We start from the raw sequence: 24,974 nt of genomic DNA, 5'->3' as shown, positions 1-24,974 counted from the left end.
CATGGTTTTTCTGGGAAATGTCTTTCCTGCCCCCACCATTTGCTGTGGTAAGGCTCTTGCAGCCAAAGAGGGAAGCATTACTTGGGGCCCATCCACAGCAATTCAGGAAGAGTTGAGAAGAGCTCTTCCCAAGGACCTCCCAGGCTCTGGAACCTCTGTGCTTTGTCACACTATTCACAGGAGCTCAGACTTCTTCAACAAAAAAAGCCATGTGCAAACATGGCACCAGAAAAAACATGCCACACCAAAAAAAAAAAAAAAAAAAAGAAAAGGTATTTTTGTGTTGTTATTTTTTCCAATGCTGGCAGAAATAATTCTGTTCAACTTTTTTTGGTGTGCACCTTATTTTAAGAATACCAGTAGATACAACATCTTCTGGAGAAGCTTCTCTTATCTCCTAAAAGAGTGCACACTCTAAAGTAGGAAACAAAGCTGGAAAAAAGAACAGATCTTTGCCCCTCCTATTCTGTTTTTTGTACACCTTTCTTATAACCCGAAGACTTGTCTTACCCAAACAGGTTTTTTTTCAGCTTTATTCTTTAGTGTCTTATTCTTTTCTCAGTTACAAAGTTATATTCTCCACATTATTGCAGTGTTTAAAATAACTATTTTTATGACACACCTCCAAAAAAAATCCTGCAACTGTAGCAAACGGAGTGCACCAGAAAACCCCATCCAAACACCTGGGAAGGCAGAGCAGCAGCACAGAGGGAGATGCCGGCTCTCTCTCTCCCTGCTGCTGTGCCCCAGCACAGCCCCGTGACCTTACAGCAGCTGATGTTCTCATCCAGAAGAGAATCTCTTCTGCTTTGTTCATCCCAGCGTGCTGTCCTCCCCCCCAGATTTCGTATAGAGAAATACAAAGAACACAGACACACAAGTTTAGCTCGCTGACATAATGCCCATATTTAATCTTTTAAAACAAGAACAAAATCAAGAATAAAATCAAGAATAAAAATTTCATTTAAGTCATACAGTACATTAATCTTTCAGCAATGACCCAATCTACAGTACTCAAATGCCTGGCATGAAGTCTATTATCTCAGCATTTAACAAGTGTATAACCAGTGACACAGTAAAAGAAGAGCTCACAATACACAGCTAACACAATGAGTTTAGATTTTCTTCTAAGAGTCCAGCTAGGGTTTGTAATACATGGGTCATTTTTGAACCATACTTTAATCAGCTTTTTGTTCAGTCAATCTGTTTGGGGCTTTTTTTTTCTGTTATGTGAGTTTTTCCATTATGTACAGGAAGATTATTTCAAATGAAATTGCACAAGTTAGAATATCTATCTATAGGCATACATGGTCAATCTAACTAAAAAAAATTTAATAAGCAGTAATTACTCAGTCCTGGTTATACATTCCTAAAGGCTTAATAATACAGTTTTAAGAAGAAAAAAAAATTAAACAAAACACAACAAAACACAGCTGTAGGGTGGCAATCTCTGTAAGAAGCCTTCTTCCCTCCCAAAACAACCAAGGGCTAACTGTACTTTCCACGTTTGAAATGGGGTCTACAAAGAAGTCATTTCAGCAACTAAACAACACAAACCGTGTGACTGTGTCCTCTCTAAAGTCTGAATGGTTCGATGCGTAATTCAGTGAAGCTCTCAAACAAATAATACTGGTAGGATGCAGACTGTTAACAGAAATTAGGACAATGTGCCCTGATAGAACATTTGGGTAGCAAAACTGTATGCATGAAAGGGCCATTGCCCAGTGGTTAAAGCAGCTTGAAGCAGGACAGCCCTGCCTGGGGAAAGGGTGGGCTCTTCTGCTCCTTAGCCAGGGCTACAGCTGAATTCTCCCCACCTCTTACCAAGCACTTGCCCCACCTGCCCTCAGCCCCTTCCTCCTGTCTGAGGTGGAATCCCCAGCACAAAGGCCGGGGAGCATGGCAGGGTGTGAGCCCTCCCTCTTCCCATCCCAGATGCTGATGCTGAGCAGCAGGCACGGGGCTGCTTCTGCTGCAGCTCCAGCACAGGCAGGAGGGCTCCTCTCAACCCACCGTGGTGCAGGCAGGAGCTCTGCAGGCTGGAGGCTCCCTCCGTGCAGGCCCTGACTACCAGGAGCAGACTCCCTCCCAAGAGTAGCCAAACACTAGAGACCCTGAGGGCTACCTCTAAGGCAAGTGAACTGAACAGGGGTGATGGAGCATCTTCTTCCCACATTAGCAAAACATAAATGTAACTAATTAACACAACTGCTCTGACTTCTTTTAATATCTCTTTTCTGGTGCCAGGTCCTGCTACAAATGGAAAAAAACCCACAGAGAGCTGCTTTCCTAGATGGAAAAGCAGCACAATCTTACGCCTTGTGGATCTGCCCTGTAATTTGCTACTGGCATAAACAACAAAAAAAGTCCCATTTATTTGGTTGGTTTTTGTGGTGTTTTTTTAAGGAAAAAAAAAGAATCCAGACCATCTAATGCACCTTCTCTGCACATCACACACGCTCACATGCACACACACCAATGGAGAGCTCCAGAAGAACAGGCATGGGAACCACAAAGCCCAAATGGAGAAAAGACGAGGGAAATCTCACATTTCTGTTTTCAATTCTCATTTAGCAATGAAGCAGCAAAATGATGTATTGCAAGAAATAAACAGTCACAGAACACACATACACCCGAATGCAACCATGGATACATTTTTCCCATTTTTTCTTTTTCTGACAGACGTTGCTATTAATCTGACAGTTTCTTTCCGGCTGTGCTGAAGTTTTTGAAGAGCATCTGGTGCTTATTTAACCTTTATCCGAACACAAGAATCTCAGTGGCAATGGACAATCCATCTCATCAGTGCCACAACCAACCATCTCTGCTTGAGATTCTCTACAAAACCCTTCTGGAAGTTGAATCTGACTCTGCCTCTTTAGTGCCACTCTTGGTTGTTGGTTTGTTTTTTTTTGTTGTTTTTTTTTTTAAATTAACAAACACAGCATATTAATGCAAATTTGATGTTTTCTAAAAAATGCTCAGATAATTAGTTCAGCAATATGCAAAGTGCATCTATTTGGTTCTTTCCATAGATCACCTTCTGTTTTAAGTTTAAATTCCTTCACAGTTTAAAATATTGTGAAGAAATTATATGTATACTTTATGTATAGAACTATTTATATACATACACATATATACACACAACTCTGTACTTTATATAGCCATAAACACTCACTACTTAACTATTTATATTATATACACATGGCATGAACACACGCTCAGTGAAGAGTTGGTGCAGGCTGAAACCATTCCATCGGGTTTAATGGAATAACAACAGTGAAACCATGAGTGAGTTATCAAGAGACACAGACATACATCTATTAGATAAGTGAAAGACCAATTAAATCAGCTCTTCCATTTTCCTATTAGCACAGGATTGTTCCCACCCCATTCCATGCTCCATAAGCACATACACAGCTACTCTGCATTCAGTTTAGGTGAGAGGGCAGTGGTGGTTCTTTTTCCTAAATGAAAGGAGAGTCCATATTCACTCAGGCTCATCACAGCCTCTTCTGCAGCAGTGGGCACAGCTGGGCCTGGATGCCGCGGAGGATTCCGAAGGCTGCGCTGCCATCAGCTGAAAGCACCTGCCAAAGCTTTATTGCATGGTTATGGGACAGCTATCAACTGTTCACAGTCTGTGAACTCTCTCCAACAAGTGGTACAACTGTATAAATACATACTTTAGCACAAAACAGTTTAACACGAGGCAAGTCCAAGTACAAATGAGACCTAAAGGCCTATGGGTGAACTTTAAAGGCCAGCAGTTCTTCAGAGTGCATGTTGTTTAAGGAACGCAAGTCGGGTAATTTCAAAAGAAGTTTTGTGAAAATAGAGGCTTCGTTTGGGTGATTTTTCATAATTAAGGTCCTTAATGCACGGATTAGTGTTTCCTGAAGTGCCTCCACAGAATTGACATTTTCTATTCCGGAGCGATCTAAACAAAAGGGCAGGGTGAGAGGGAGAGAGAGAAATTAAAAAACAGGAGGGTAGGGGGGGAAAAAAATTGACTGAACAGATGTAGCCTGCAACATAAAACCAGGGCAAGAAGCCCTTACTAAATTAACAAGCACGAGAAAAATCAGATACTTATGCCAGAAGTTTTAAATCACACACCAAAAGTCTTTCAAAGGTTATTTAACATTAACTTTTCAAAGTACTAAGTTCATGCCAAACTGGCAGCATTCGATCACTACTTCTGTGATCCCTAACCCACGTTTCCAGAGGATGACAGATTGAAGCAAATGTTGAAATATGTTGCTGAATCACAACTTTCAACCCAAGGAAAAAGACAGGGTGCATGAAAGTAAAAATTTCAAACGTTTCTTAAGGCTATATATAGAACCCTAAACTTAAACTGAAGGTTTGAGGAGGAAATCCCACTCTGGACAAGCCACAGTTGTTATCTGCACAATGGGATTCTCATGGGCAAAGGGAGTACAATCATTCATATGACGGGGCACTATTTCTGAGCGTGTTCTGAAGCACTTAAAAAATGAAACATGATGCACCCAAAAATTCCCAGCTGAGGAAAAGAAGAATGTCAACATCAAGACAAATATTATGTTCTCACATACTGCACTCCCACAACACCTGAAGCATTGCTTTCAACAGAGCTGTATTTAAGTTGAACACACCTGGTATCGTTAAGTGGAACCTCAGTAAGCGGCTTGAAAGGATGAATTTTTAAGTAAAACATCTCACCACATAATCATGCACAGTAGCTGGTTTTTTCCAAGCTGTAGCTTCTTTTCTTAAACACTATGTAAATTCAGCAGGGCACACACACAGGCAAGTGACTGGCACAAACAGAAATGTGCTTTGATGTGTACATGTACTTAAGCACTTTGCAGAACTGGGACGTGGAATGACAACAGCTTTCTGGAGTAACACTGAGTCAGATCGTACAGAGTGGGAATCCCTTCCTTATGCTGTCAGAGTCAATCCCATCAGATTGCTCAGGTGAACAGGCTAGGAAGTCCTCCTGGACTACTCAGTGCAGCTCCCTACTGCTATAGGAAAAATTATTACATAATCTAATTAAGGATGCATCTTGAAGCAGTTACATGTGTTTTGTTCCTTTAGGAAGATTGTTCCAGAATCTTCTACAATTAGGAGCTCTGATTACTATTAAGCAATTTTTATTACCACACATTCCACTTTTCTGTGAAAACTGTCCAATAAGTTTGACAGCTGCTGTCCAAGAGAACGTGAGTGAGAAGACATCTCTCTGCCTTTATTTATTAAATGATCTCTCCTGCTTGCCCCCTGCTCTGCAAAAGCTTTGCTCTATTCTGAGCAGGTACAGTGACATTTGCACAGAACACGCCCAACAGAGTTCCACAAGAGCTCTGTACAGTGACAATAGTACTGCCTTGCCTCTGAAGGTGGAAGAACACAGCCCAGCCTTTCCTGGCTGCCTCAGGTGAGTTACTGTAGCCTCCTTGCTTCAATTAGTCCAAGTCTTTCTACCCCCTCTCAGTCACCTCCAGTTGCTCCCAGTGGCCAGCAGATGATTTTGTTAGTATTATGCCAGTAAGGGAGAATAACAGAGGGTGTGTACTTCATATTCTTCTACCACAAAGCAAGACCCTTAGTTAAGGGATTATCTGCTCTCTAGACCTGCACAAACCACATTCTTTCAGCTTTGCTTCCGCCCTACTTTTTCCTCCTCCAGTGGCCATGATCCACCTCGCTACCTCTCCTCCATTTTCAACACATCCAGCTAACTGAAGCCAGAGGTGAAGCATTCTTTTCATTCTGGAACAGTACCAAGACAATTCCTCAGCACCACCCAAGTGTGATCCTGCTTTTTCTTTCTTTGCCACATGACATGGGAAGGAGAGGATGTACAGAGTTACAAACAGCCCTTGCTACTACCCTTGCTTCTTCTGTGCATTCTAAATATTACTCCTAGGAGTGGTTATTCATCCAGTGTTAAGTGGAGATATTTCTCACAAGCATTCTTCCAACTAGCAGCATTTAGAGACTTAACTTCTTTTTCCATTGGTGGGTTTTGTTTTTTTCCTAATTTTAATCAACTAAAAGTCTTTAAAAAGATCTTTAATTAGTGCAGCACGGAACTTTATATTGTGGATCACCTAATCAGCATTCAACAGTCACACTCCCTTTCTGCTTTTAGAACTGATGTAAATCCTGAATACTATCTCCCTTTCAGTCTTTTCTTGAATAACCTTCATTCTGAGATGAAGAAGTCATAATGGCCTTTTTCTCCCACCTTCAGTCAGTCATTCTTACATTTATGGCATTTTTCCTTTTGCTTGCATCCTCGTGTCAATCTCTCTGATCCTGTTCTTCAACTCTTCATCTCCAACAAAGTGCCACCTCCCCTTACAGGAAATTACTTTTTTGGTTACACTACTCAAAGAGTGGGATGCAGGGATCTGTCTTTCAAGATCTGTTTAATCAACACATGCCCACAATCCTTCAGTTCTACAGTCACCTTCTCTTCCTGGCAATCCCTCTCACTGTAACCATCTTCCCCAGGAACTCTGCTGAGGCCTCTTCTGTTCTTCACTACCTGCCTGAGCATGAAGCCTGCTCATTTACTCACTTGTGCAAAGTAACAACTGCAGCATTTCAATCCAGTCTCACATAAAAAAGCAAAGTTGCTCTGAAAATTTTTGAACTCCAGTGATCATCAGGGTTACCCACATCACCTTATGTCTGGAATACAGCCCCAACACTGGCTAATAAAGCTGTACTTTATAAAACCCTAAAAAAGTTTGTGAAGATGTCCAGAAAGGCTGTGATCAGACTGCAGATCAGATCATGAGGCAGCTAAGATAGGCAGCAATAATATCCAAAATATGATCTGAAAAATCCTCAGCAACTGCAAGAAGCCTGAACAGCTTCTCTTTGTCCTGCTGCATGGCTGACACTACATGCTGCACATGTTACATGCCATCCCTAAGCTAACCCCTGCTGGGAGCTGGCAATCAGCACAATGCATTAAAGGCTGGGGAGATGGCACTGTGCTGGAAGCACATTTACCAGAACAGATACAGCCACTTAGACTGGAAACAGGTGGCACAGAGATTGAGATATTCTAGGACCCAGGAGCTGAGCAAGCAAGAAGAATGGCTGTAAGCCTAGTTAGAGTGCACAAAAAGAAAAGAGACCTGGTTGTCAGTCCTTATTTTAAAGGCTGCCTGCAGTTCTTGTCAAGAATTTCCAGAGTCTGGAAAGGCAACTAAGACCGCAGGTTTCTCTCTGCTACCTGAACATTTTCATTAACAGATTCCATGCTTCCTTCAGATCATAGTGCCATGCTTCCTTCACGCTGCCATTTGTTCTGGCTCTTGAAGCTTGCTAATTCTGTGCCACCCTCTGCTCATTATCATGGCTTACAACCTGAAGAAGTGACAGCTGCCCTGCCCTGTGCTGTGACATTTCAGCTCAGCCATGCACAAAGCTATTAGCCTGAACTGTCCTACCTTGTTACAGAGGCCTCACGTGCCTACAGCACCATGCCTGGGTGCCCCTCCTTGATAACACATGGGTCTAAATGGCTCATGTGAAAGGGGTGCCCTTGTTCAAGGAGTTCAGTGCTCCCCAGCTGCTGCCTCACTGTCCAAGTGGGTGCTGCAAGCATTCCTGCTACCTACCCCTAGGAGAGCTTCTTACCCAGCAAGCAGGGATTCTGCATCTTGCATTCCAGGCATTATATGCAGAGCTAATGTGCCTAATTTGAGGCTTGAGATAATACTACAGAAGTAGGTGCATAATCCTTCTTTGAATCTGGGCCAGGGTGTTCTGTCTATCCAGGGACTGAAACAAGATAGGAGGCCGGTGAAGATGTCAGTGGATTGGCAGGCCTTTAGGGGGGAGAAGTCACAATGCAGATGATAAGGCTTTCTTGCTGACATAGGCAGAGATCAAACTGTTGGATTTAGACTTAAGTAAAATACGCAACAGACTTAAATGACGACACTTGGAAGCGAAAATACCTCCTTATCCAAAGACTTATGCTGTGCAAGTCAGGAGTAATTTCAGTGATGCTGTCCTGTGAAACTTAGAGGAGCCAGACAAATAGCATCTTAATGGTCATGAAGCAGCTATTTGGTTTTGCATTACATAGAAAGCAGTAGGAAACATAAGCCCATTGTCACTTTTTTTTTTTTAAAAGGCAATATTAGAAAGGCTAGGTATCTCAAAAAGTACATTACAAGCTGCTAGCATCTTAAAACCTACTCAACTGCACTTATACATGAAAAAAAATAGAGTATACATTTTACAGAAAACTTTTAATAGAGAGTCACATTCAATTTTTGGCAAAGGTGCAAGGTAACTTTCTCTCCTTACCAGCAGATACCAGGACAACCGCTGTAAACAAACTCATTTCCTCATCGCTAAGTTGCAGGGCATTTAGTTTCTCACTAAATTCAAACATTGAGTTGAGCAGATCACCAGCTCCCATTGAGTGCAAGTCATCCACACTGTACTTCTTGCCACTCAGGAAGGTGACAGTACGTTCCTTTGCATCAAACAAAGATGCAAATCGTACCATTAAAACCTGGAGAAAGAAAAAGGAAGGAAAAAAAAGAACAACAAAACCAGATAAATGCAGGTGCATTTCTAGAAAAGCCAAAGAAAAAATTAAACTTTTTAAGATCATTCAAAGTGTCTCATTAACCACTCTAGAGGCATTCTATACAGAAACTGTCAGCATGCTACTGAGCTGCAAAACACAGTGCAAGCTCTGGCCCCGTAATCTGAGAGAAACAAACAAGTGACAAAACTAGGGAGTGGATGCAGGGGAGGGGCTACAGCATATGAAAGGCAGGAAAATTAAAATTTAAGCCTCAGACAGCCTGAGCCACACAGACCATGTCAGTCATAAATATGCCAGTAGGACCACTTGCTTAAGCCACACAACAGCCAAAGGCACACAGAGCATTAAAAGAAATGTTTTCTTGGCCACACTCATGAGGAGCAAAATGAAGGTACTGAACCAGATTCCCACCTGGCATAAAGTGGAGCAGCTCTATGGAAACAATGCTGATTTACACCACCTGATGATCTGGCCCCCTAGGCATTCTTTGGAAAAGTACCATGCCACATCACTGTACCCACAGGAATGTTAATGAACTCTGCTAGAAAGGAGCCACATGTAGAGCTTTTAAGAGGCTGGGGAAGCACAGCTTGAGATGGCACCTGGTCTGCAGCAACTGGGAATACCCCTTTGGTACAAGCACCTGGGCTGGAGCAGTTGAGGTGTGCTAAACTTACCCCTTTGGGCTGAAATTTCTCTTGTGGTTTCTCAGTTGTACTGTGAAATGTTTCCCTCTGGAATGGCTTGTAAAGTTTCATTTGCTCATGTTCAACAACCGTATTTACATCTTCAAGGTTTAAGTTGCACAGAACAGCTTTCTTATTTGAAGAAAATTAACTAACTGGCATTGGTAAAACTTCAGACTCACTCTAATCTCTTGGTGCGACAGTTGTCTCTTCTCATTTACCCTATTAACTGCATTAATTCAAATGTTTACTACAGGTGAGAGGAGAACCAGGTTTTCAAAGACTAGTACCTTTGACAAGCTTAAAGAAAGGAGTGTTCAAAACAAACAAAAATGTTTGAGAATTCAAACACTGTTCATGCACATTACACGACCTCCTAAATTTAACGAGCCAAACAACATGCAGCAACCTTGATGGACACAGGAGCACTACATACTATTCACTTTTGTCAACTAAGCTATCTGTCCTTTGATGACATTAACTACAGAGTGCAGAAACCCAGATGCAGAAGCCATCAGAATACAACAAAACCAGGCAAAGGGCAGGCAGACAAAGCTGAACTTGTGCATTAGCACAGACCCACCAGGTATCCAGCAACCTTTCAGTTCAAAACGGTATTCTCCCTATAGAATTGGCCTTTAGAAACATCTTTAAATAACAGGAGCAACCAGGATTAGTGCTGATATTCAAAACTGAAGGCCATAAAGTTGTGCTGACTTATTCTAAGGCAAAGACCTCACCAATTTCAGTGCCACCATTCTAAACAATGAAAAACAGTTTAGACTATGGCATAGCACAGGACTGATTCATCCCATTTCACTTCAAACCAGGCTCATACTTGTGCATGCTGAGGACACATCTGATCAATCCTATCACCTGACCATAGGCAACACAGGCACATAAAAACCTCCACTCTGGGAGGTTGCTTGATCATGTCCCTAGAAGCTGTAGTCAAATCTGAGTCACTACTCAGAGGGATCCAAGGGCCTTGTTAGCTCTACCATCAACTACATTTGGAGGGGAGGTGGAGGAGGGCCCACTCAAAACCAGTCGAGTTCCTTATTTTAGGCTCACTGCTGTTTCTGAGCTGGCTCTCATAAGAAGCCATGCAAATGCCACCACGATACACTGAGCTCCCCAGTACTCCCAGTTCTGAGAGACCTTTATAGCTTGCGTGTGTGTGAATATAATTATAGCTGTGCAGCTTCTGCACCAACATTGTCTCCATGTGTCCTCGTACCCTCACAGGAACAGGCACTCCTCAAATACAAACTGCTAAGAAGCACAGTGCCAAGCCAGCCACACCAGACCTGGAGGCAGCACTTTCACTCAAGTTCTTCTATTAACATGCAGACATTGGAATATCCTGGTTCAGTTACCCAGAAGACAGAAATGACCTTGGATGCACCAGGCTTTCAAGATGCTTTTGCCTCTATCGCAATGGTTTTGTTAATCCTGTTGTGGATTTTTTTCCACTGTTCTGTAGCCCTACCATTTTATTTTCCCGTTGCTAAGATGCCACATAGGCCTTTAACTGCAAGTTGTAGCTCACTACCAGGAATCATTAATGTTTCTTATAAATAAGTGAACAGTGACAAGCATGCAGCCATACATTATTACTAATTCCCCTGGATATAGGAACCTCCTTATCAGCAGTGCTTGTAACCAGCAAAAAAAGCATAGGAGTGAGGCCTGAGAAAAGCTTCAGCTGAAGGAAGGCCAAGACAAAATGTTTTACTTGCAAAACATGAAGGTTTGGCTTTACATTATAGGGACAATTCAAGCCAAATTTTTCACCCTCCTCCTCCTTTGTAGAGGAAGGAACCAATATTTTTGTGAAAGGTGAAAGAAGTGAAGAAGTAAAAATACATCTCTTTCACTACAGGAGTTGTAGATGAATATTAAAAGGTCAAGAATAACAGAAAAAAATACATTATATAAAAACGAAGGAAACAAGAAAACTAACAGACTCCAGGCAACAAGTCTTCCTGTATAACTTGTACCTTCCAAGCCAACAATTATCCATTTTAGAACTGGGCTGTATAAATGCAGACAGAAGACCCAACACATCACACAAGAAATGTCTTCATTTCAGGTAAATATAAAATCCAGCATCTCTCTTTGAAAGAGTAAATCATATAAACAAGAGCAAAGGCATCATCAGTGCTACACTCCTCAGAAAAGCACAGTAACACCAAATACTTGGGACTTCAGCTTCTCCGACCCTCTCTATTCAAATTTCACATTTGAATATTTATGAAATGTGTCCTCTCTACTCAAATTTCACATTTGAATATTGACGAAATGTGTACGGTCTCCAGCAGACACGAGGGTCTGGAAGGGCAACTAAAACATGATGTGAAGGTCATCTAGTGAAGGTCACTAATTATAAAACAGCACCAAGCTCTGTGGTATCATTTCCAAATTAATACCACTAATTCACATATACGTCATGACCACAAGTGGATGCAATTAACCACGAGAACCTAGCGGGATTAGTCTAGAGTAAGTCAGGCTGCAGCTAGCACACAGTATCTACAGAGCTGCAGCAGTACACCTATTTAACCATTGTTACTGCATTGGACATGGATGCTTCAGACATTCCCAAGTTGCCACCTACGTGGTGACTGGTCAGGATTGGATACTCTGGCTTTTGCAGGAAGCAGAGTGGCACAAGGAAGGACATGCAGAGCATTAAACACATTCCTCAAGAAAACTTTTAAGTCAGTAGACAGCTTTCTAACCTATCCACCCTTCCAGATGCAGTACAGCTCCCCAGAGTAAGCAAAGGTAGCTGGAAACCCCTAATTATGCATTTATTAATGCCAAGGGAAGAGGGAAAAGTAGAAGGGCTGAGCAGTTTTGAGCTCACTGGAAGAAGGACAGGTCACCAAGGTCTGACCAAACAGATCCCTTGGACACCATCACCTCAGAGAACGCTCAGAGCATCCATGAACAAGCTGGTTTCACCTGACACAACCCAGGTCTAGTTGGTTCTGTTTTACAGGGTCAGATTGATGCACAGCTTGTCAGGTTTGCAGCACACACACAGTGGTCTCACCTCAAAGGTCCCAGCCTTCAGAAGATTGACCTGGTCATGCTGGGAGAGGTCTCGGAAACCTGGGATGCGCTTGGCGAACTCCACCACTTCCTTTACTGCAGGAGTAAAACTCATGGAAAACTCTTCCCAGATTTCATGGCCAGACTTGTTTGGGTCCACATGGGGAGTCTTACTCATTGGGCAGACCTGATGTTTGCAAAACACAGACAGAAAACAGCTTTTAAAGGTATCATTCCAAATACTGACAAATATTTGAGAGAAACATGTTTATTATTCAACAAAACTCTGCAATAATGACATGGATTAAAAAGAGATCAGTATTCCTCAATCAATTCCCAAAGAAACTGGACTTCTTCCCCTTGCTTTAAAACAAACTAGGAAAAAAATCCATGTGATCGTTATCAATCTGTTTATAAATTTGTTAACTTCAGAACCTACAACACTGTGTACTGCAAAAGACCTGACACAACCAAGGTTATGCTATTCTGCCCTGATCTCAACTAATCTGCTCTGACATCTGAATTTCTCTTTACTTGTATTATCCCTGCAATTTCACAGTAAATGGCAATTTCACAATCAATCAGTTGCAATCGCACAGTCACTACGACATTCATTCTCCTATCCTTCTTGTTCTGCAGGCAACTGAAGTGCTTCAGTCAAGGTGACAAAGGTGTCAACACCAGAGCAAGAAAGCAAGCCTTGGTTTCCTGAGTCACAGGTTTACACCCTCATTACAAGGATAACCCTCTTCTGCAAGTTCGCTTTTACTTGTATCGCTGAAGGAGAACACCAAGGAACTGGTGTTACAGTATTTCTCAGTCACAAGGTGACAAAATGCTCTTTCTTTTATACAACCAGCAATTTTTTGTAGGAAAGTCTGAATCCATTTCACTGATATCAGACATATCAGTCAGGGCTGACTGCCAATAAATTCCCTCTGCAAGAGCCAACCAGAAGCTCTGCGATATTTTCAGTTCTAGCTTCTAAAATTTACATCTTTTAATGAAGCTTTCACATTTTCATATTCATTTCACCTGTCATCATCAAGGACAAAAATTCCTTTTAAGTTTTCCTCACGAGTGTACTAAATGGTGTATGTAATCCTACACAATGTCAGCAAAACAAAGAGAAAACAGTGAAATAGATTAGCAATTCCTCAGAGCTGTGCTGTTCTTGCAGGGCATCTTGAATATGGTAATTGCCTAGCAATTCTTTGCGTGGGAGGTCCTAAGATTACAAGACTGTAATATTTTGGCAAAAGGAAAGGTCTAGGCACACAACCAGAAGGACAGCAGATGCCAACCACTGCTCTGCCTGTGATATTGCAATGGTTCACATAGGTACTGTTACAAATACAGCACTTTCTAAAAATAAGGAATCTCTCGTTCAGTACCCTGCTCTGCAATGGACACAAAAATCACCTTAACTTCTCACTCTGCAACAGCACACCCTGACCCACAGGCACTCAGTCCCAGGGGGAAACTACCACTTCCACACCCAGTGCATTGAGTCTATGGTCTCTCGATAGACCTTGGCCCAAGAACCAGAGTATCTCTAATTAGAAGAGACCCATAAGGACTGAGTCCAACTCCGTGCTCCTTGCAGAACCACCTAAAGCTAAACCATGTGCCTAAGAGTTCCATCCAGGCACTCCCTGAACTCTGACAGGCTTCCTATGGAAGCAGTTGTCAGCTTGTACAGTCACCAGTTCTCTTCAGAGGAACCTCTTCAGGAATGACCTGTTCTGCTTTTCTGGTTACAGGGATATTGAGTAAAAACGACCAAACCCCTGAACATTATCTCCATACAGGTTCAAAACTTAATTACTTGCCCTTATTGCTGATAACTCATTTTGGTCAGATCCTGAACTCAGTGAGTTCTTGGGCAAAACCCTCATTCATATCAGGGATGTGGGGCGGGGAGGGGGAGCTGCAGTGCTCTGCTGGATTCGGTTTTGTCTCCTCATCACTGATTAACTCCTGCCTGCAGCTGCCATGCACAGGTCAAACTGACTGGTTGAGTCTCTGCAAGGCAGCACCACTCCCTGCCTGCCCTTACTGACAGGTTTAACCTCTGCTTCTCAGGAGTGCCAAGAATGCTGTTGTAGTGATACCACATACTTTCCCTGCAAGGAAGAAAAGGCTGGGAGTTATTATTTGCCATGTTGCAGTGCCTGGAGTCTGCAATTAAGGTCAGACCCTGCTAGGGATGGCATGGTCTAGATATGCAGTATACAAAAAGATCTTTTTTTTAAAAAAGAAAAATCCCTCAAAAAACAAAAAAAGCCCCCATGGAAGTGCAGCATCAAAATAAACACCTTTACTGTGGAGACCTTTGGGGGTCTTCAAGAACGTGTGAAGGATCTTCACAAAGTAGGAGGCAGAAAAACCCCGGCAGCTCAAATACTTCAGAAAGGTCAGGGGCTCGCGCTTCACACCAGGAGCGCAGGATGAGAACGAGGATGTTATGTTCTCTCATCCCAGGCTCCAGTGATAAAGAGAAGGACAATCTATTTTAAGGGGCTTACAGAACTGGTTGCCTGAATGGCAGAGAAACAGCAGGTGCAAGGCAAATGAGAGGGACCTGTTAAGCAAAGGCAAAAAAAAAATCCCCAACCAAACCAAACCAACACCCATATGCAAAAAACCAGGAAGCATCCTTGTTAGGAATTCAGTGAGAAAATGCTCTAGCAAAGTCATCTAAGGTACTCAAAAGTGTGTCCAGAGCCTCACTTGCATAAGTACTACAGAGAAGACCCTGAACTTCTCTCTAATGGTTTAACTGTGCATCTTCCTCCTGCCTCTGTTCAGATCTGAACATGTTCTACAGTGAAAAGGATGTACAGCCTGTGGGCCTCATTAAAACAAAACAAATCAAAAAACCCCATCACCAAAAAAGCAGCCTACCCCACAACAGAGATTTTACAGCCTATAGTAAGGCCTGCAGACTGGCTTAAAAGCCTAGCCCTGGGGTTTGACCCCAGAAATTTGCTCTTAAAACCCTTAGAGAAAATACAGTACCTCTGATTGTATAGATTATTTGAAAGTAAAGTCTTCAAAAGGACTGAGTGAAAAGGGGAATTTATAAACTCCTATCTTCATTTTAAAATCAAGTCACATAAGAAACCCATGACTTTTTTTCAGCCAAAACACTTTGATGTTATTTTACTTTCAGTTAGCTAAAAACCAAGCCAAGAAACCCCATTACTTGTATGATTTCAAATCCTTCACACCTTTACCCATTTTTGCCCTTCATCACAATTTCCACTATCAAACTTGTGTCACCCTTTGAAGTTTCAGCAGTTGTGCCAACCGCATGCAGCTTCACTGACTACTGAGGCACAGCTGGATCACACCCGCCAACAACTAAGTCAAATCAAACAATTGATATCAATATACCAGATGCATTCTTCCTCCAGTGCTGCAAGAGTAAGTGGCATTCTTGTTTGGAGAAAAGCCATCTTCTGGGATCCTCTCACACATTCGCTGAGTGTAACCACTGGTGAAGTTCATGCAGTGGCTGTTTGTGAAGCACACAGGGTGCCCACTTGGATAATGCATTGTGCTTCTCCCTTTGTACTGTCCGCCAAGGTGCTGCTCCCTGTCAGGGTACTGAGGGCCACCGAGGCCACCAACACAGTGCTCGTTGCTCAAGATGTACTGCTCGGTGCTCTTGGACACTCTCTCCCCACTCTGGGGCTGCATCATCTCTGCTGGGTTTTGGGACTGTTCTTGGTTGTACATGAAAGTGTCTTTGTGGGCCCTGGTGACCATACCGATCACCTCCTCCTTAGCCATGTCAGCACCAGGAGGGGGAGAAGGGCTTTTGATGGTTTCTCGCTCTTGTTTGGGCTTGGAGGAAAGATCTTCTTGAGGTGCTTGGTCTTGATGTTCTGCCAGTGCTTCGTTGGGCAAGTGACCACTGAACTGACTGTTCATCATGGTTTTCATGGCACTCTGCATTTCAATCAACATCCTCTGTTTTTCACGTTTGGGAATACGGCCAAATCGAACAGCTACCGAGGTGGAGAAATGGATAGTGGTGGAAAGTGGGGGGGGGGGGGGGGGGAAGAAAAAAAGAAAAAAAAGTCAGTCCTGAAAGTGTTAGCGTGCACACACTAAATAACACCCCAACAAAAAATCCTGCCTTCTAAGGCAAAATTTTAACTGCTCTCACCAATACTACAGCTTGGGTTTTACCAGTGAAGTCAAAGAGCTTTTGGGGCACAGGACTGGCATGAATACAAACGTATGCCGTTGTTTAGGGAGAAAGCTCTAAGGCACACAGTCTGCAATGCCTTTTCCCCTTTTGCCTCAAACCTGGCTATGCATTACACACATAGTTGTGTTAACTGCAGAAGTGTCTTTATTAAATCAGCGCAGCTTCGGGAGCTGATAATTAGCTGAACGTAAACACAGTTCATATCATCTTTGCATAGAAGTCCTACAAATCAGGTCCTCACGGACCAATTACGTAACTTACCAAAACAAGAGAATCAATGCTGAATGAAGCTTACCTTGGCAAATTTTCTTGGTAACTTTGCCTTGACAAGGACATTTTCTGCTGGCAAGGGGATGGGCATCATTGAGGCTGCAGCACTTTTGACCCTGTCCTAGGGAATCTACAACTGCCTCTACCACCCTGTCCAACCGCAGCCACACAAGGGCTTATAACCAGTTTCGACTGATGTAATTAAGCAGCAGTCCATCATTAATGCAACTAAGTCTCTTTCATTAGAGCAGGTGCAACCTTGTGCGCAAACAAGCGCCTAGGGGATGAAATAACTCCTATGCATGACAAGAACTCGGAACAATTATTTAAAATAAGTTCTAGCACTCCACCCACTAAATTATTAACAGGCCGAGATTCCTAGTTCTTGTGAAATAAACACCCAGAGAAAATTTAAAAGTGAAACAGAAGGAAGAGTTCTGGTTGTGGCAGTAAGTTGTAGCAGACAAATGAACTACACTTTTAGCATTATTTATTAAAATGGCTCAAGGAGTGGAAAGCAAGCAAGGTGGTCAGAGACACAGACCAATACCAACATTTCCTCCTTGCCCTTCCTCTTCCTCTAAGAAAAGAAAGAAAAAAAGGAGCAGATACATGCTCATCCTATGCACCCAAAGCTAACTGTTTAGGCTCTATGGTGACTATTCTAAAGCTATCAGGTTGGGCAGAATTCCCTTTCATTGAAAAAGCAATAGTAACGAAAGAAAATAGAAAAAAAAAACAAAGACAAAAAAAAAAGAAAAATATGAGTCTTGTTCAGATTCAGGTAGGACACAGCTGTAAGTCTTAACATTAAACCAAAATTGAGACACTTGTTACAACCATCCCCCTAAGCAGGCCACTGCAGCACATCCCACTGCAGCATCAGCTCCACAGGTGGGAGGACAGCTCTGCAGCTGTCTGCAGTACCACCTCACCAGCCCAGGACACTCATGAAGCAAGAAGGCAAGCTGAACTAAATGGTCTCAGACAGGGAACCTCTCCTTGACAATAGGGCTTGGCTGCATTATCTGCCATTAAGACCCTCAGCAACTGTTTTTGAGGTGGGCAGCAGATTCCCTCTCAGAGGATCCCTGCTCAGTACAGGAACGTACCATCTCTCGACATCCCAACAGACAGGCATTTTTTGAAACGACACTGCTGGCATCTGTTCCTATTCATTCTCATTATAGAACAGTTGTTATTCTTCAAGCACTTCTTATACTGGATGTTTTGCTGAATACTTCTTCTGAAAAAACCCTGTAAACAAGCAAAAAAAACCCCACAACTATCATTACAGCACATGGCAAATCCTCAGTGCATCGCATCAACGGCTTCAGAGCCATCAGCCCCAAGAGATTTTAAAGAACTTGGTACTCCTCATGACTGACTTCCCCTCTGTGTGTGATCTGTATGTAATGTGAACTAGTTATGATTTCTAATTACAGAAGATAAGTTGTTCCCTGCAGAGTCAGCACCCAAGAGCAGAGTATCTCCAATATTACCTCTGTCACTGCATCAACAGTTCCTAAGACATGCCCTCAAACACCTATGATATCAAGTGCAAAGATGGGAGTCAAAATAACATATTCTGACTTCCATCTCTGCAGTTTGGCAACAAAACCACCCTGCTGCACCACATGGCCTTCAAAGGTGTTTTTTTTCAAACAACTCTTTATGCTGATAAGCTCCTTCACAGATCATAACATTTGCAATGTTACAGATTAAGAAAATACATATCTAGTTCTGGCTTTCCCTGTGGTCAAGAACTGTTTTTCCAAAGCTGTTCTGTTCTGTGTCCCAGCCCAGGTGACAAGTCACACCCACTATCTCCTAATGCAATTAACATGCACATGTCTTGCGTGACATGGTCCTTACCACCTCTGCCTCCAGTTCTTGTTCTCTGCTGTGCGCTCCAAGTCAGGCAGGACTGGACAAGGGGTGGGAACAGAAAGTACTGTAAAGTTTGGAAAATGCTGTATACTCCTAAGTGGTTTGCCTGTTGTCTACAGCTTCTGAAATTTCTCATATTTATCAGAGAACTATACCAAAATATGTTTTGGCAGTATCACCCCTTTTTCCCCTATGGGGAGAACTTGAGCATTTCACCAGCAGAAAGGTGAGCAGAAATATAGCTCACCTTGCAGCCCTCACAGGCATGAACACCATAATGAAATCCTGAAGCGACATCTCCACAGACTTTGCAAAGAAGAACCATGCCATTAAATTCTAGAATCAAACAAAAAAGTCAAGGATATAGAAACCAGTGACAACTGCAGGAACATGTTTCCAGCTTTTAAAACCTGGACTTAAATCCAAATATGTCAGGTCAGTTCAACACATGAAAAAATAGAGCAGAAGAACAGACAACATGAATGTACAAACTCCCTGAACAGTTCAGAAGGTACCAGTGCAAGGGTGGGGGGAAAAGAGGACAAACATGAAGCACTCAAACAAACAGGGAGAAAGCACACATTCACTGAGCTGTCAGAGTAGCAGTGCACTCAGCAGAAGAAAAAGAAAGTCTGCTTACATTTAAGCACTTTTTAAAAGACCATTCAGTTAACTAGGCCACCAAAGTTCAGACTCAATCTGTTTTTTCCATCAGGACAAGAAAGCCTATGAAAGGCTACAGTTTCCCCAACAAAAAATAAACACTTTTTCTTAAAAACCAGAAATACTGAAGGACACTTTATAATACATTCAACACTGGCCATACACTGTACCTATCTGATAACAATTCAGGACTGGTGACTCAGCCATACCTACATATGTAGAGACCACTCATTAGAGTGCATATCCAGAATGGCTTGCACACTTGAACTTGAAAATACCTTCTCAATCCCGTAAAAATGCTCATGGTTTGGGTTTTTTAAGTTTTTCCCCAGCTATTTTATTTCAGCTTGTCAATAAACTTTTTTTTCAAGTCCTAAGTGCTGGTCTAACATGGGTTTCACTGAAGCCAATGGGAATTTTACCAGTGATTTCAGTAACCACAAAGTTACCTTAATCCAACAGAGACAGCTGGAAATACTCCCACAGAAACATATTCTACCAGAAAAGTAACTTATTTGACATTTGGGTTTCATTTGTAAAGCGAAACTAAAACATTTTTTAAGGTTTTCAAAAAAAAAAAAAAAAGAACCAAACCACAACTTTTTATTTTTTTTCAAACACAGTTAGTACTGAGCTAAAAAAGTTATCTATCTGAACAATTTACAACAGGTTTCATTCCAGGAATCTCTGCCCTGATACAAAAAACCTAGTTTTTTTAAGTAAAAAACCTAGAATTTTTTTACATAGTAAGAGCCTTTACTTAAAAATTCTAGGTTTTCTAAGAACTTAAGGTAGGGATACTTAAAAAAAAATACCCCAAACAACAAAGCAACAAAAAAACCTTATTTGAGGTAGAACTATTAGACAGTTATTCTAGCTTCATAAGAATCCAAACCAATAAAACAGTTCTGCCAGTAAAGGTAGTCAGCCTCCAAAAGACTAAATTTCAGCTGTTTGCTGAATCACTCATTCCAATACTTTTTTTTAAATCCTGCCCTTCCAAAACTGTTCAAATCTACTTCTCTATCACTGATCTTTTCTGATTACCAAAAGAAGTGTGAAGTAAATATGTAGAGATAGATTGTTATATGTATTTTTAAAGGTCATTCTTTAGTTCCAGTTTACAAGTATTTTATTTTTCACATAAACAGAATTATGACTTGGAATCAAAAAGATAACTGTTCCACCCACAGCTATAAAAGTTATTATGCTTGGGTAATTTATTTTGTTCCTCACAGCTGGTGGGGGGAGGGAAGGGGAAGGGGACAGAGTATGAAAGAACAGAGAAACCAGATTTCCAAGACAGCTCCATAAATACTCTTGAAGGCAATTTTGGATTATATCACCTTTACTTCATCACTTCTTTTTAACCGACTGCTTGATTTTCCCAAGATCAGTTTTCACTAATGACAATTTGAAGTAAAACTGGACTGTATTTATGGGCCGTTTGAGGTTGGCAGCAATGGGACCCCCATCGTATTAGCATTTGTATGGCAATACCGTATGTATTGCCACAAGCATAATGCCAAAGGATAAACGTGGAGGCTTTGCTACGCACCTACACCACAAGCCAAAGGGAGACCTGGGTGTAACACACGGGACTGTAACACATAAGAGGAAAATGGTGTTTTCAGGAACTGGCACCAAACATACTTGTGACTCCATTATGGCCTTTTGTCAAACCAGCAACACTCGACTGGTTTGTTTTAATAGTCTCCTCCAGCCGATCGCTCTTCGGCACCCCGTCAGAGCCTTCACTGCTCCGGCCATTGCATCCGCTTTCCGAGGAGGAGCTGTTTGGAGGAGATGGAACAGGCGAAGAGGACGACTGGAAACCGCTGTCTGAGCTCTCGCTGTGACATGAGGCTGGGCTAGATGCCGAGCTCGAAGAGCTGATGTAAGCTATCACACCCCCTAAGGCAAGAAAAAAAAGGCAGCACGTAGTGACATAACCAGCAGACATGCACCGCTGCCATGTGAGCCACGCCGTGACCCAGCACCACCAGATCAGCCATTACGTGCTCCTGGGAGCACTCCTTTCCCTCCCTCTCTCCCTCAAGCTTGTTTGTCTCCATTCGTTTTCTACAGCTGACCTCCCATTCTGCCTCATCCCCTTTTCCCATCCTATCAGCCTCCTCTGGTACAGGCCAGGATGAAATGGCATAACCAAAAGACGGAGCAACAAGCCATGGTGCTGGAAGGATGGGGCAGCAGGGACAGGGCATGGAGTGACCCAGAGAGGGTTTCCCTGGCCACCCACTGAGCAGAGCTCATCTGGAGCCAGAGCCAAGACAGGATCTTACAGTGCTGTGGAACCAGAATGCAAACAAGCTAGGTTAGGGACAGAAGTAGGGCAGAGAGAAAGACTTCATGCAGGCTACACGCCAGAGGCACAGAAAGGAAGGGCTGGGAGGTGCTCACAATGCAGAAGGGAAGGGGGCAAGGGAAGGAAATAGCACTGCAGTCTGGTTAGCCTACTGAACGCCATTTGTCCGACTGCAAGCCTTTGTAGCCTTTCTAGCAGCAGCTAAACTCCAACTGCCAGGGCTGCTATTTGCAAACAGCCTCTGTCCTGCTGCATCTTGCGATCTGACACACTTGAGAATCCCTCATATGAAACAGCTTTTTGTCCTCAGGCAGACCTGGGAGCAGTTCTGGCTCTTCACAGGCTTCTTCTTCTTCTTGCTCGTAAGCAAGAGAAATTGTTTGCACTTCATATGAGTTTGTCTCCAAGACGCGGCATTTCAAAAGTCAATATAAAAACATTTGATATTTCACTCAAGAATTTCAAAAGCCACAGCCATGAAACTGTTTAAATAAATCACACACAGTATGTTCTACATTTTATGCCTCTATTGCTCAGTAGACTCTCCTCACTGATGACTCAGGACATTGCAGCAAGGAACTCCACACACCAGTAAGAATTCAAAACTTTAAAAGGGCCATGCACTGTCTTCCTTTAGAAAAGCACTGGTGTCTGTAGAATCCTTGATCAACTGAACTGGCATGGCAGGCAGAGGCTGAAGCATCAGCCATACCCTCCTCACAGATAAAAGCAGGGGTATTATACAACTCTGGAAACATCACTGCTTGCAGGGAACAATTCTGACTTACAAATTTTCAGTACTTTTATTAGACGTAACGGTCCTCTCAGCACCTCTGCAGCAGCAAAACTGGCCGACTTCCTCTTCAACGTTTCATTTTTTTCTACCAAGGAAACCCTTGGCAGGAGGGTTCCCTAAACAGCACACAACCCAGGAGCTCCTGGCAGCACTGCCTGAGAGCAGAAGTCAGACTAAGGGGCCATGTGACACGTGCAGGACACACAGACTGCTGCTCACGTTCCCAGACAGCAGTGTCCCTGCACCCTGCCACACGGGCTGGTCCCGCAGATTTATTTATTTATTTATTTATTTTTAAGAAATCCTCCACACAGCATAGCACGCATTCCGGATCAGGTTTTCGGAGAAAGGAGGATTGGCAAGGGGGTCATGAGTTCAGCCACGGCATGAGAAACACGGCATCATCAGGCACCCGTGCTGGGCTAAGACACCACCTGTTTGCCAAAGGTCTGTGCCATCCCCCAGCGCCGCACGCGCCTCTGCCAGGTGCCAGGGCAAAGCTCACTGTTCGCCTGGTCCAAGGGAGGCACCGGGCTTCCCAGCAGGCGCCATCCTTATCGGCAGGGGCAGATCGGGACACGCAAGCACAGCCAGCCCCTGCAGGGAGCTCCACGTTTCTCCACGCGGCCACCGCGCCCCATTATCTTTAAACCCTGCTCGTAAAAGAGATGCTCTTTTCCCTCAAGGGTAGGGCCAATGTCACAGAGGAGCACAGAAAGTGTGTGCCTGTGGGGCAGTTTCACCCCTCTTCTCCTTAGAGCTGGAGGAGCTCCAGATAGCTGGGCTGCTTTGGCACCCTAGAGAGCTTGGCAGGCTTGCCAGCGTCACAGTCGCGATTCCTCGTACTTTTTATTATTTTAGAAATGACACTTCTCTGTGAACCCTGTTTTTGTTTGGTCAGCAGTCAAAAGTTGACTCTCACGCAGAGCACAGGGTGACATCTCAGAACAAAGAGCACAGACACGGAGCACGTACACGTGCACACGGATGCCGGCACTCCGCAGAAAGGGGATACCGGGCTGCTCGGTGGAGGAGGCAGCCCCGGTTCTGTGAACTGCCAGGGATTTTCTTAGGGAACCCACCTGCCGGAGGGTGCTGAAAGTATTCCTCTGGGCTACGCCGGAGCCGCGTTACTGCTGCTGCAGCGGCGGCGGCACCGCCGGCTCAGTGACAAGGACCCATTGGGCTCTACCCTCTATCCCTGGCGGTATTCACCGCAACCTGCCGGTGTTCCATTAACACAGATCTGGGAAGCGGTAACGCCGCAGGGGCGCGAACCAGGCGGCAAACTGCCCGGGCGATCCAACCGGCCGCCGGGCCCGGCTGCGGGCACCCCTGGTCTCCCTGGCTAACCCACAAAGCGGGAAGGGAGCGGGGAGCGCGGTCGCCGTGCCCGCAGCCGCCCTCCCGCCTCACCCCATTCCACCGCACCGGGGCTGCGGCTTTTCTCTGCCGCGGTCACGCGGCGCCGGGGCTGGAAGAGCCGGGCCCGCCCTGCGCTGCCCCCGGGCCGCCCCCTCCCCGTTACACAACACCGCCCCCGCGCATCGGGACGGGCCGCGTGCCGCCGCCGCCGCACACGGCCGCACCGCGTGTCCCCCCGCGACCCCGCGCACTCCCCCGCATCATGCCGCGGCGCCGGCCGCCCGCCCGGACCCCCCCCGCGCTCCGCCGCGGCGGGGGCGGAGCCGCGGGAGCCGCGGGGGCGGGGCCGCCCGGCGCCGCAGCTGCGGCGCGGCCCCACGTGTCCCCGGCGCGCCCCCGCCGCCGCCGCCGCCGCCCCGAATGTAGGTCACCAAAACAGCGGCCGCCCGCGCGCCTCACGTGTCCGCGCCGCCCGCCGCCCCGCGCCGCCGCCCCGCCGCTATTATGCAATGCGCGCGTCACCGCCCCGCGCGGCCAATGAGCGGGCGCGCCGCGCGGAACGTAAACACAGCGCGCACATGGCTCGCCCGGCGGGTCCATGTGAGGCGGCGCGGGGCCGTCCCGGCCACCAGCGGGGCCGGGGCCGGGCAGCGCCGCCGCCCGCCGCGCTCCCCCCGCCCCGCCGCGCCCCGGCCGACCCCTGCCCGCACCCCCGCGCCCACCCGGCCCCGCGGGACCATCCCGCACAGCTGCCCCCCGCAACGGCCGACCTCGCTTACCCGCGCTGACTTCCATGGCGACCTCCTCCCGCAGGGGCACGGGCGGCGCCGCGCTGGGTTCCGCCGGGCCCGGCTCGGCTCCGGTCGGCGCGGCGCGGCTCCGCTCGGTCGTTGTCTTCCCAGCTCCGTGTCCCCGCCGCACCCCTACATGCAGCCGGCGGGAGGCTGGCTGGCAGGGAGGGAGGGAGAGAGGGAGGGAGGCGACCGCGCTGTCTCCTGTCAGAGCAGCGGGTGCGCGTCCCCGCCGCGGCGCCCTCCCCTTTACAACAAAAGCGCTCTCGGGGAGCCGCGCAGAGCGAGTGCGGCACGGCCGCCCGCCCCGCCCCGCCTCTAGCCCGC

The 24,974-nt window shown here is 45.1% G+C and overlaps 1 protein-coding gene across 1 annotated transcript; it reads right to left on the bottom strand.

The window, feature by feature from the left end:
* Positions 1 to 881: 881 nt before the first annotated feature.
* NR1D2 (nuclear receptor subfamily 1 group D member 2) lies at positions 882 to 24,905 on the bottom strand. Its single transcript, XM_059846293.1, has 8 exons — positions 24,636 to 24,905; positions 21,023 to 21,283; positions 18,954 to 19,042; positions 17,929 to 18,073; positions 15,724 to 16,340; positions 12,326 to 12,511; positions 8,329 to 8,539; positions 882 to 3,940 (listed from the first exon to the last, which is right to left on the bottom strand). The coding sequence occupies exons 1-8, from the start codon at positions 24,649 to 24,651 to the stop codon at positions 3,744 to 3,746; spliced, it is 1,722 nt and encodes a 573-aa protein (XP_059702276.1). The 5' UTR covers positions 24,652 to 24,905; the 3' UTR covers positions 882 to 3,743.
* Between the last annotated feature and the right edge of the window lie 69 nt (positions 24,906 to 24,974).

The sequence above is a fragment of the Haemorhous mexicanus genome, chromosome 1 (assembly GCF_027477595.1).
Source record: "Haemorhous mexicanus isolate bHaeMex1 chromosome 1, bHaeMex1.pri, whole genome shotgun sequence".
NCBI lineage: Eukaryota > Metazoa > Chordata > Aves > Passeriformes > Fringillidae > Haemorhous > Haemorhous mexicanus.
Note: the sequence above shows the minus strand (reverse complement) of the source record. Positions and strands in the feature narration are given on the sequence as shown.